Here is a 12,558-nt window from a genome sequence, read left to right as displayed (position 1 = left end):
GTTCATGGACCATATAATGGACCTTATAATGGCCCCATCCCCGACTCTGCTGAATGCCAAGATCCCTCCATTCAGATTCAGATGTCAAATGTGTTTTAGGGACCAGTTTGGCTAAGACCTTGGGCAACATTTATTGCTATTAACTTTCTTCTCTGCTTTTGATGCATTACATAAGTTTTGGTATGCTGTATTTTTGGTTTTGTCTCAAAGTGTTTTCTAATTACTTTTTTGATTTCTTCATCGACCCAATGGTTGTTCAAGAGTGCAGTGCTTAATTTCCACATATTTGTGAATCTTCCAGTTTCCTTTTGGCTATATTATTTCCATTGTGTTCAGAAAAGATATCTGGTATGATTTCATTGTTCTTAAATTTGTGAGGACCTGTTTTGTGACCAAACATGTTGTCTTTCCTGGAGAAAGATATGCATGCTTGCAAAGAATTTGTATTCTGCTGCTGTTAGGTGGAATGTTCTGTAAATACTTGTAAGGCCCATTCACTCTGTAGTATTGTTTCCTTATTGTTCTGGGTAGATAGTCTATCCATCACTCAAAGTGAAGTATTAAAGTTTTGTATATAATTGTATATATTTAGGTTATCTGATATTGGTGCATATATAACTGTTATATCTTTCTGTTAGATTGACATTTTTATCATTATATAATGTCCTTCTCTGTCTCATCTGAAAGTTTTTTTTTCTTTTTATGGCCACACCTGTGGCATATGAAAAATCCCAGATTAGAGGTCAAATTGTAGCTGTACCTACAGGCTTATGCCACAGTCACAGCAGCACCGATCTGAGCTACATCTTTGACCTACACTGCAGCTTGCAGCAATGCTGTATCCTTAACCCACTATGTGAGGCCAAGGATCGAACCTGCATCCTCATAGATACTATGTCAGGTCCTTAACCCACTGAGCCACAACAGGAACTACTTGCCTGACAGTTCTGGATTTAAAGTTTATTTTGTCTGATATAAGTATAGCCACCCCTGATCTCTTTTGCATACCATTTGCATAGACTATCTTTTTCCATTCTTTCACTTTCAGCCTATCTGTATCCTTAAATCTAAGTGAGTTTCTTGTAGGAAAGACCCATCATGGCTCAGCAGAAAAGAATGTGACTAGCATCCATGAGGACACAGGTTCGATCCCTGGCCTCCCTCAGTGGGTTAAGAATCTGGTATTGCCATGAGCTGTGGTGTAGGTCGCAGAGGCAGCTTGGATCTAGTAGCATTGCTGGGGCTGTGGTGCAGGCCTGTGGCTACAGCTCCAATTCAACCCCTAGCCTGGCAACTTCCATATGCCACATGTGTGGCCCTAAAAAGAAAAAACCCAAAAATTTTAAAAAGTGAGTTTCTTGTAAAAAGTATGTACTTGGGTCTTGCTTTGAGCTTTTTAGCTACCCCACATCTTTGATTGAGGAAGTTTTACCTATTCACATTTAAAGAAGTTATTGATAGGGAAGGATTTACTATGGCCATTCTGTTAGCTGTTTACTGTTACTCTTGAGATTCTTTTGTATTTCCTCTCTTGCTTTCCTCCTTTATGGATTGTTGATTTTTTTGTATTGATAAGCTTTGATTCTTTTCTTTCTCTTTTGCATAACTTCTATAGGTATTCTCTGTGGCTACCTTGGGACTTACATAAAACATAACAGTCTATTTCAAGCTAAGAACTCATGTTAAATTACCTACAAAAACTCTACAGTCTAGCTTTTTCCCCATACACACCTTGTTATTTTTGTCACATTTTACATTTACTCATATTGTGCATCTTTTAGCGTATTTTTATAGTTTTTTTAATGCTTTTGTCATATAACTTTTAAGCTAGAAATAAAAGTGATTTATCTACTACCATTACAAAAACAGTATTCTGTATCTATATATCTATCTTTACCAAGATGTTTCATTCCTTCTTATGCTAAAATGTAGTTGTGTTTTTGCTTTTGTTTGGCTTTTTTTGGCTTTTCAGGGCTGCACCCACAGCATATGGAGGTTCCCAGGCTAGGGGTCTCATCGGAACTATAGCTGCTGGCCTACACCACAGCTCACAGCAAAGCCAGATCCTTAACCCACTGAGTGAGGCCAAGGATCAAACCTGCAACCTCATGGTTCCTAGTCACATTCGTTTCCACTGTGCCACAATGGGAACTCCAAATGTAGTTGTTTAATATCCCTCCATTTCAAGTTGATATACTCCCTTTGGCATTTCATGTAAGGCTGGTCTAGTGGTGAAAAACTTCCTCAGCTTTTATTTGTCTAGGAATGTCTTTATCTGTCCTTATTTTTGAAGGACTGCTTTGACAGATACAGTATTCTTGGTTGGCAAGGTTTTCATTTTTATTTCAGCACTTTGAATATATCAACCCACTCCCTTCTGGCCTGCAAGGTTTCTATTGAAAAATTTCCTGATAGTCTTTTGGGGGTTCCCTTATATATGACAAGCTGCTTTTCTCTTGCTACTTTCAAATTTTTCTCTTTAGCTTTTGACAATTTAATTATATGTCTTAGTGTTGATTTCTGAGTTTATTTATTTAGTGTCCTTGAATCTAGTTGCCCATTTGGAATGTTTTCAGCCTTTTTTTTTTTTTTTTTTTTTTTGTCTTTTTAGGGCCACACCCATGGCATATGGAGGTTCCCAAAATAGGGGTCAAATCGGAGCTGTAACTGATGGCCTACACCACCACAGCAATGACAGATCCAAGCCACATCTGTGACCTACACCACAGCTCAAGCAACGCCAGATACTTAACCACTGAGTGAGGCCAGGGATCAAACCTGTGTCCTCATGGATACTATTCAGATTCATTTCTGCTGAGCCATGACAGGAACTCCAAGCCATTATTTTTTTGAATAAGCTTTCTAGTTTTCTCTCTCTTCTCCTTTGAGATTCCCCTACTACCCCTACTGGTCCACTTGATGGTGTCCCATAAGTCCCTTAAGCTTCTTCACTCTTTTTTCTTTTTGTTCCTCTGACTGAATTATTTCCAATGACCCTAATTCACTGATACTTTCTCTTGCTTTTTCTAGTCTGCTGTTGCATCCCTCTCATGAGTTTTTCAGTTTTGGCTATTGTATTCTTTAGCTCCATGATTTGCTGCATAGTTTTAAAATATTTTCTCTTTGTTGAAATTCTCACACTGTTCATGCATTGTTCTCTTGATTTTGGTGAGCATCTTTGTAACAGTTATTTTGAATCCTCTGCCAGGTAAATATTATAACTGTTTCATTAGGGTCAGTTTCTGGAGAGTTAATGTGTTCCTTTGTTTGAAATATCTTTGCTGATTCTTTGTTTTCCTTTACTCTCTATGTTGGTGTCTGCACATTACACAAAGCAATGTTCACAGACTGACCTTGTACAGGAGAAGACCTCCACCAATTAGCCTGGTCAGAGATTCTGAGGGTCTCTACCAACTCTTTCCTTCCCCAGGGAGAAGCAAGGAGCCTTGGTTTCTTTCTACTCGCTCTGTGCTGAGGGGGAGGAGCTATGGCATTTACCAGTCCAAAATGCCATCTCCATTCTTCTCCAGGTGGCTGGACTATGTTGGACACATCAGAGCTCCAAGCCTGGCAAGACAGATGCCAGTTCTTTAGGCAGTCCAAAGAAATTTTGGCATTCAATGCCAAATCTACTCTTCCATCTCCAGGAATAAGCTGAAAGCTGGGGAGTTCCCTGGTGGCCTAGTGGTTAAAAATCTGGCATTGTCACTGCTGTGGCATGGGTTTGATCCCCGACCTGGGAAATTCTGCATGCTACACAAGCATGGCCAAAAAAAGAAAAAAGAAAAAGCCAATAACTACCTCAGAAGGTAAAGCTCACTTATATGTAATAAACATACAATTTAAATTTTTTTAAAAAGCTAAAAGCTGAGATGTTTCATCCACTCACTCTTTCCTGAGCAAGGGGGAGGATATATGGCATCTACCAGTCCTAACCATTGTCTCTGTTCTCCCCCAGGCAGCTAGAATATGCTAGATCCCTTAGAGCTCCTAGATTGGCAAGTCACATGCCAGTTCTCTGGGAAGCCCTAGCAAAGCTGGAGCACTTGATGTACAGATAGATAAATGCTTTCCTTCCCCAGGGGGATGTTGAGAGCTAAGATTCTTTTGTTTTCTTGCTCTGTGCTCAGGAGGAGGAAAGATCTATGGTGTCTACCAGCCCAAGCCACCATCTCTGTTCTCCCCTAGGAAGATCCATCCAAGAATGGCAAGACAGAAACCATTCCTCAGAAAACTTGGGGTGCCAGATGTGTGAATCAACCCCTTTCCCACCCAAGAGAAGCTGGGAGCTAGAGGTTCTCTTCCTTAACATACAGTGTTGTGCTGGTGTCAGGGACTCTGATGAAAGGGTATCTCAAATCTCCCTGCTGGCTTCTGTGAATCTGGTTTCATGTTCACCCTGGGTACAGGAGCCTTTCAGTTAGTTCCTGGACTTCTCACAAAGGGAATTTGTCCATGAATTGTTGCTGAATTGGTGTCTGTGAGGGAAAAGAGGGTCCAGGGCTTCCTAATCCACCATCTTGATGATGTGATATCATTCTCTTAAGAGTTTTTTTTTTCGTCAGATGTGACAAGCTGATTCTAAAACATATATAGAAAGGCAAAGGGCCAAGAACATCCAAGATATCTTTAAAGAAGAGGAACAAGGTAGAAGGATTCACTTTATCAGATATCAAGAGCTTATTATAAAGTCCAGTAGTTAAGACTATAGTATTGGTACAATGACAAATAGACTAATAGAACAGAACAATCAGAAGCAATTTCACATATATGCAGACACTTGATTTATAACAGAGAATTTATGACTGTAGAAAAATGGGGAAAAATACATTCCCTATAATAAATGGCACTGGATCCGTTGAATATCTATATGAAAAAGATGAAGCTTGAACCCTATATCTCACAATACACACAAAAAAATTTCAGGTATATTGTAGATCTAAATGTGAATGGCAAAAACATAAACTTTCTAAATGATAATATAGGAAACTATCTACATGATCTCAAGGTAGGAAATACTTCTTAAATGGAACACAAAAAAATACTAGCCATTAAGGAAAATACTGAAAAACTAGACACATGAAAATTAAAAATTTTTGTTCATCGAAGCATACCATAAAGAGATTTGGGAAGGATCTGTAATATAAGAAATACAAAAGTAGTTCATAGCCAGAGTATATACAGAATTCCTTATATACAAATCTATAAGAACAAACAACCCAATAAAAATGTGCAAAATACCTATACAGACACTTCAAAGGAGATAACCAAATAGGCAATAAACATATGAAAAGGAGGACAACTTCATTAGTCTGGTAAATGTCAGTAATAATCATAATGTGCTATTACTACAAACCCACCCAATGGAATGGAATGGCTCTAATTTAAAACAGTGATAATACCAAGTAATAACAAGGATATAGAACAACTAGAATTATCATACATTGGCAGTGGGAATATAAATTGGTACAATCACTGAAAAAAAGCTGTCATTCTCAACATATACATTTCCTATGACCCAGAAACTGCAATCCTGGGTATGTACCCAACAGAAATTCAAGCATAGGGAGTTCCCTGGTGGCCTAGCAGTTAAGGATCCAGCATTGTCACTGCTGTGGTGCAGGTTCAATCCCTGGCCCAAGAATTTCCACATGCCATGGCACAGCCAAAAAAAAAGAAAAAAGAGAAAGAAATTCAAGGACCTATAACCGAAAGACATGTATAACAGCATTCATAGTATCATTATTTATAATAACCCCAAACAATAACCAATACAAACATTCTAATTATCAGAATGAATAAACTATGATACATTCAAATAAGGGAATAATATACAAAAATACAAATAAAAAACTGCAGCTACATGCAACATGCTAGGTATCACAAACATAACATCAAGCAAAAAAAAAACACCCCCATCGAATATATAGTTTGATTTCATTTATTTCATTTATATAATTTACATCAAGTGAAAAATGAGCAAAACCATCTATGATGTGGGGGTTTTAAGGTGCTACTTCTATTTCTTGACCTGGGTCCTGGTAATACCTTACAGTAAGGCATCGAATTGTCCAATTATGATTTGTGACCTCCTTTGTATGTATGTATGTATGTTATATATATATATATTTTTTTTGTCTTTTGTCTTTTTGTTGTTGTTGTTGTTGTTGTTATTGTTGCTATTTCTTGGGCCGCTCCCGCGGCATATGGAGGTTCCCAGGCTAGGGGTTGAATCGGAGCTGTAGCCACCGGCCTACGCCAGAGCCACAGCAACGCGGGATCCGAGCCGTGTCTGCAACCTACACCACAGCTCACGGCAACGCCGGATCGTTAACCCACTGAGCAAGGGCAGGGATCGAACCCGCAACCTCATGGTTCCTAGGCGGATTCGTTAACCACTGCGCCACGACGGGAACTCCATGTATATTATATTTTGATAGAAAAGTGGGAAAAACAAAAGAAAAATGAAGAGCTAAGTGATGAGTATTTATAAATTAGTCAGATAAAGATAGTCCTCCGAGGGCCACCTTACAGGCAAGGCAAATGGTTTCTTTTCGTAATGTTCTTGGGGATTAAATGACTTTTAAAGTTCTCTAGTATAGAGATATTCTCTATAAGATACTCACAGATAAATTGCAAATTATTTTTCACAAGATCTAAGAGAGAAAGAGAAAGATGAGACTTAAATGCAAACAAAACAAAACATCAAACAAGGAGTTCCCATTGTGGCTCAGTGGGTTGTTAAGAACCGGACATAGTGTCCGTGAGGATACAGGTTCAATCCCTGGCCTCACTCAGTGGGTTAAGGTTCTGCCATTGCCACAAGCTGTGGCATAGGTTGCAGATGTGGCTCGGATCCCATGTTGCTATGGCTGTGGTGTAGGCCTGCAGCTGCAGCTCTATTTCAACCCCTAGCCCAGGAACTTCCATATGCCATGGGTACAGCCATAAAAATAAAATAAAACAAACAAACAAACAAACAAACATGATTTGGCCGTTAAAATACATCATCAAACAATATATTACAGAAAACTTTCTGCACCATCTTAGAGGTAACATATTTAGAGCTTTTTTTCCATTTCACTATCTAATGTTTCTGGAAACCAATGCAACATTGTCATTGAATTATTTACTCACATAAGCATAGCTGATAATTCACAGGCTTAGCAAGATGTGAGGAAAACATGCTTGTTACAAATGTCTTTGTTTTACACGAACATCTCCAAAGGCCACAAATAATATTCAAGTCAACAAGTATTTTACTTACCCTAATTATAACCAGCACTGTGTCAGGTATTGTGGAAAAAGACAAAAAAGCGGATTTATGAGGAGCTCTAATATAAAGACACAAGATTTATTAAACACAGTAATAGCAATAACAACTGGAGGATTATCCCAAGATAGGATATGGTGGGTGGGCGGCAGAGCAGAGTTAGTGAGAGAGAAAATGGGGTAGGTATAATAGAGTAAAGCCAGTTGATCAAAAGCCTTGAATGTCACACTGAAAAGTCTAGATTTAAACCTATAGAAAATGATTTTATCTGGATCCCACTCTCCTAAAAAATTCTTGGATTTAATGATTCCCAGTCATTTTCTTGATCAACCAGCCTTAATAATTAAGGTCAAATCTAGATACACTATGTCCTATCTAGTTAAACCAAGAGATGTTTTGTAGAAAATTAAGGTTGACCTCTATGACATCACCTCAAATAATTAGGAACATACTACAAATATCACCAACAGTCCCCAATAAACCATTACAAATCTACACATGCATATTTTTCTAAACACGCTCTAAGGTTTAACTTAGAGTTTCAGTTAGAGTATTTCTTGGAGAACTCATTTGAAAGAGATACTACCTTTATTTGCCTTTCCCACAAAAAAAAAAAAAAAAATCTTTCAACCATTAAAAGATACCTAATACATAATACAGTGGCTAGCTCATAACAGGCTTTCTACTTACTGAAATAGATTGTTAAATTACATCAGTATATTAACCTTACTCATCTCTCTCATGGCTTGGTAGACTTTGATCATATCCCTCTTTCAACCTCTCTCTCTCTCTCTCTAGACTGAAAAAATAACTAGAAAATCCCTCTAACCTTTTGATGAATTTAATTGGGTTCCTAGGGATTTTTATCAGTTGTTAACTTTTTCTTGAGGAGCAGCCACCAGAATTACCTGTATGATTGTGAATGCAAATCCACTTTTGGTCTTTTACATGGTAAAGATAAAAGTTGTATTGTGTCATGTTTTCAACATCCTTCCTGGTAATGTCCACCATATTCTTGGCTTTGAGGACCACATTCAACTCAGCCACTTCTTCACAGATTGATAAACAGTGATTTTTAATTCTTTTCCTTTAACAGTAATATTGTGTATTGTCTAATTCAGAGACTGATGAGATGTATTTAGCTTCTGAGATCATCTCCCATGAGTATCCACATAAAACTACAGATACTCAGCCACTCCAGCTGAAGGCGGCAGATATGATTTCAAGAGGTCCAAAGTAACCCTTTCATTTTTTTTTTTTATCATGAGCAACTGTGTCCCCACTGGGGAGGCTTTTCTAATAATTCCCTAGGAGAAATTTGCTGATCCCTCTGCTATGCATCCTGACTGCCCTGATTTCCTTCTGCATTCTGTTTTAAAGGATTTTTTGGTTTTGTTTTTGACTTCTGTTTTTTGTCTTTTTAGGGCTGCACCCGTGGCTTATGGAGGTTCCTAGGCTAGGAGTCGAATCGGAGCTACAGCCACCAGCCTACACCACAGCTCACGGCAACGCCAGATCCTTAACCCACTGAGCAAGGCCAGGGATTGAACCCGCAACCTCATGGTTCCTAGTCGGGTTTGTTTCTGTTGCACCACGACGGGAACTCCTGTTTTAAAAGTTTTTTAAATTGCGTGATGACATACATACATCTTCAATGACTTCTAGATCCCTTTCTTGAGTCATAACTGAGCCCATCATCTCATAACTATGGATAGATTTGCTTGACCTTATACAATGAAGTGCCTCTGACTGTTCTGCCCACTTGGTCTCATGAGATCTTCCTGCAATTTATTCTCATCAGCTTGCCTTCACTCCTTGCAGATAAACTGGTGAGAAACCTAAATATTCTGCCCATTGAAGGGTGTATATTTTTATCTTTCTTCCTCTCCATCTAAGAGTTGCTGTAATAGCAGCTGTTTGTGTTGAAAATTAAAATATAAAAATATGACCTATGTGGCCAATTCCCACAAGGCTGTTTACTTCCTTATTTATGAATCAGATTCTGTCGGCACAACTTAGAATCTTGACTATCAGCAGATACTGCAATTAAATGCCCTTGCAAAGCCAGCAGAGGGTGCACCAGGGCACTGGAAATTTTACCCAAGATGTAGCAGTATCAATTTAACTCTAATAGCCAATCAACATTTCCTTTCTTTTTTTTTTCTTGGTATACTAAAAGTAATATCCCCAAGATAAACTGAAGTTGAATTTGGATTAAAATTCCTTCAAAGCATACTCTAATTCTTCTGAAAGTGAAGTTCAGGAAGAATAAGAAATACATGGGTAAATGTAGTCTGGCCAAAATGTAGGTAGAGTAGAAGAAAATGAGAGGGCAGATCTGAGCCCTCTACTTTGTAAAAATTCTACAGTGAAGCTCTACCTAGCTACCTCACAAAAGCCTCCAGGAAATAGTGTATTATAGGGAAATAGATACTGCCAAGAGACCAACTTCCACTCTAATTTTGATCATATTTGTATGACCTTGGACAAATCACTTCCCCCTTGAGGAACCAAGGGGGAATAAACAAAATGCACTCATGGCCCCTCATAAACTCTAAAAAACTGACTTCGATTGAGGCCAGCAAATGTAAAGGGTCGACATGTTTGCTTTACTCCTAAAAAAGATTAAAACCAAAAGAATAAAGGACAGAAGATAGGGAACTGTATTTAAGCCTAGACAGAACTATTTGAAGTGCCACGCAAAGGAAAGGCAACTAAATGCCATTATAGGCCCTGTTTTCATGCCACCACGGAATATAGCTCCTGTTAATCCTCAGCCTACAAACATGAGTCTGTCCATTCTGAATGCCAAAAAGCCTTGGCCACCATTTGACTAAGGAAGTTCAATTACTTCATCTTTTCACAGAATATCAATGCTCAGCTGCTAAGTATTTCTACTGGGCATTGTTGGGGGGGGGGGGTGGATAAAGGGAACCAGAAGCCTGGTTAATTATCATTAACTACAGTGTTTAAAGTTTCAAGCATAAGAAGCATGTCTACTGATTCTCTTCTTTGATAAGCTGTTATATAAGTTGAAGTGTGCTCAGAAGACATTTTAAGGCTCAGGACAACTTTATAATGCAAAATGTAGGAGTTCTCTTGTGGCGCAGCAGGTTAAGGATCCAACGTTGTGTCACTACAGAGGCTTGGGTCTCTGCTGTGGTGTGGATTTGATTCCTGGCCCAGGAACTTCCACATGTTGGAAAGGTTAAAAAAAAAAAAGCAAAGTGTAGGAACTGTGTCAGTCCTAACATTACAATATTATTATGAATGTGACACCAGCTTTGGATGGGTGTTCAGAGTAAGACAAATAATGTTTACCAAGTATGACAAAGACTCTGGATGTGGTAATAAATATAGAGGGCCTGGGTCCCTCACCTCACGAAATTTATTTGCACAACTTGCCCTCTTCCCCAAGAGGAACAAATTATTATTCTTTAACCACCTCAAAAGGGTTCCTGGCTGCTTCTCTTTTAAGTTTTACATGAGACAAAATATGGCAGTCAAGAGAATACTTATTTTAAGTGCACTAAATTTACTTAAATAAAGAGCTAGAAAAAGTAGAAAACGGACACCAAAGCTATTAGTTTTCTGACAAGGGCTCAAACACCATAAAGATTGTAAAAATACAAACAAAAACCAACCAAACAAAAAACACAAAACTGTTCTTGAGAGACTACTCTTAAGTCATTATTCCATCAGTAGACTCCTGCTTTCAAGCTAGCAGGCGTGAAGACAACTTCACACCAACCCTCCCCGCTCCACTTCCCAAAAGAGTCAGAACCGGCATGCAAAGGGTGAGTTTTATTTCCAAAGATTTTTTTAAATTGCTGTTCAGAAGTTGTCTAGCAAGACGGCATATTTCTACCAGAATTCCTCAGGGGCGCTGATCCTCACTAGAACACCGAGGACTATCCGTCTCAAATTGCAGGTAAGTGCGAACAAGCCCACGATCTGGTCAGCGCACCAGGACCCCGCGCCGAAAACACTGTTCAAAGTTGTTTCAAAGGGTGTGGAGCAGTTATTACAGCTGTTTACAGCTCCAACTCCAAACGAGAGCCTGCTAGTGCTGGCATCAGCTCCGGACACGAAAAAACAAGCACCGCGGGCGGAGAATCTCACCGGGAGCTGAAGGGCCAGGCTGCTGCCGTTAGTTCGCCAGGGGGGCAGCGCCTGTACCTCCGCGCCGCCGCCCGGCCGGGAGCGCCGCCAAGTTTTCCCCAGGCAGTCGGAGCCGGGGGCGGCGGGCGCCGGCCAGAGTTCCCAAGTCAAGGGGTCCTGAGACAGTCGGCGCGAGCTGGGCCACGGACCAAGGACAACCTGCCCCGAGGGGACCTCTCCCCGGCTCGCCCGCCCCTCCCTGGTCCAGCCGTCGAACTCGGCTCAAGGTGGCAGAATTCCCCCGGGCCCCTTGCCCGTCCGGAGTAACTCACCTGGTGCCCGTCTTGGGCGTCTGGGGGAAGCGTGGTTTCTCCCGGTTCCAGCAACTGCTGCTGCGGGGACGGCTGCTTTAAGTGGCGGGTGATGGGACCATTGGGGTCGAGGCCACTGGGGCTGCTCAGGGTGCCGGAGGTGCCAGGGGCACTGGGGCCGCCGAGGCGGGACTCGGCGCCCCGTTCCCGCCGTAACTCGGAGCGCAACTCTAGGTAGCAGCACAACGTCAGCAGGTGGAGGGCCAGCGAGAGGCCAAAGAAACCCAGGAAGAGCCGGCAGCTGTTCCCTTCGCCCGCCCGGGCAGGGGCCCCGCGACAGCCGCAGCGCTGGCTCCCGCGCTCCCGCGGCGCTGCCGCGGGCAGGGGGTCCCTGCGCTCCACCTCGGGGTAGCCCATGGCCTCCGGAGACACCCACTCTCTGAGGCCCGGGAGCCGCCGCGTCTGCCTCAGCCCTTCACGACCCCTGACAGGCGGCTACTGTCCTGCCATCGGCTGGGGGCTGTAGGGACCCGTTCCTGCGCGACGGAGGCTGGGCGGGACCGAGCAAGGAGCAGCCGCATGTGCAGCTCCACTCCGAGGGGTGGGAAAGGGAGGAGGAGGGGCAGGGGAGAGGGGCGGCTCGGCCCGCCGAGGGAATGAGGGAGGAGGTCGCTGTCGACCCCGCCCCGTGCCTCAAGCGGCTGCCGGGACGCCCAACCACCGGGCCCGCCAAGCCTCGGCGCCCCGCCCCCTGCCGTTCCACCCGGGGCCTCCAGCCGCGGGGCGGGGTCTGGGGGCGTGTGGTTTCTCCTTTGCCCAACGGCTCCACCCAGATCTTCTCACTTGCCCCGTTCCAGTTGGCGACTCCCTCTG

General features: G+C 41.9%; 1 protein-coding gene across 6 annotated transcripts in view; it reads right to left on the bottom strand.

Annotated features, from left to right (window-relative positions):
- EDA (ectodysplasin A) overlaps positions 1 to 12,302 on the bottom strand; it is a 332,253-nt gene extending 319,951 nt beyond the window's left edge. For all 6 annotated transcript variants that reach the window (XM_005657815.4, XM_005657816.4, XM_085007362.1 and 3 more), the window contains exon 1: positions 11,707 to 12,302. In XM_005657815.4, coding sequence (XP_005657872.1) covers positions 11,707 to 12,102 — 396 coding nt within the window. In that variant the 5' untranslated portion in view covers positions 12,103 to 12,302. The remainder of the gene's footprint in view (positions 1 to 11,706) is intronic.
- Between the last annotated feature and the right edge of the window lie 256 nt (positions 12,303 to 12,558).

The sequence above is a fragment of the Sus scrofa genome, chromosome X, assembly GCF_054392235.1.
Source record: "Sus scrofa isolate SSC_HxYL_T2T_F1_AM1 chromosome X, Sscrofa_HxYL_maternal_Yorkshire_Landrace_v2.0, whole genome shotgun sequence".
Lineage (NCBI taxonomy): Eukaryota > Metazoa > Chordata > Mammalia > Artiodactyla > Suidae > Sus > Sus scrofa.
This window is presented reverse-complemented; position numbering and strand designations above follow the sequence as displayed.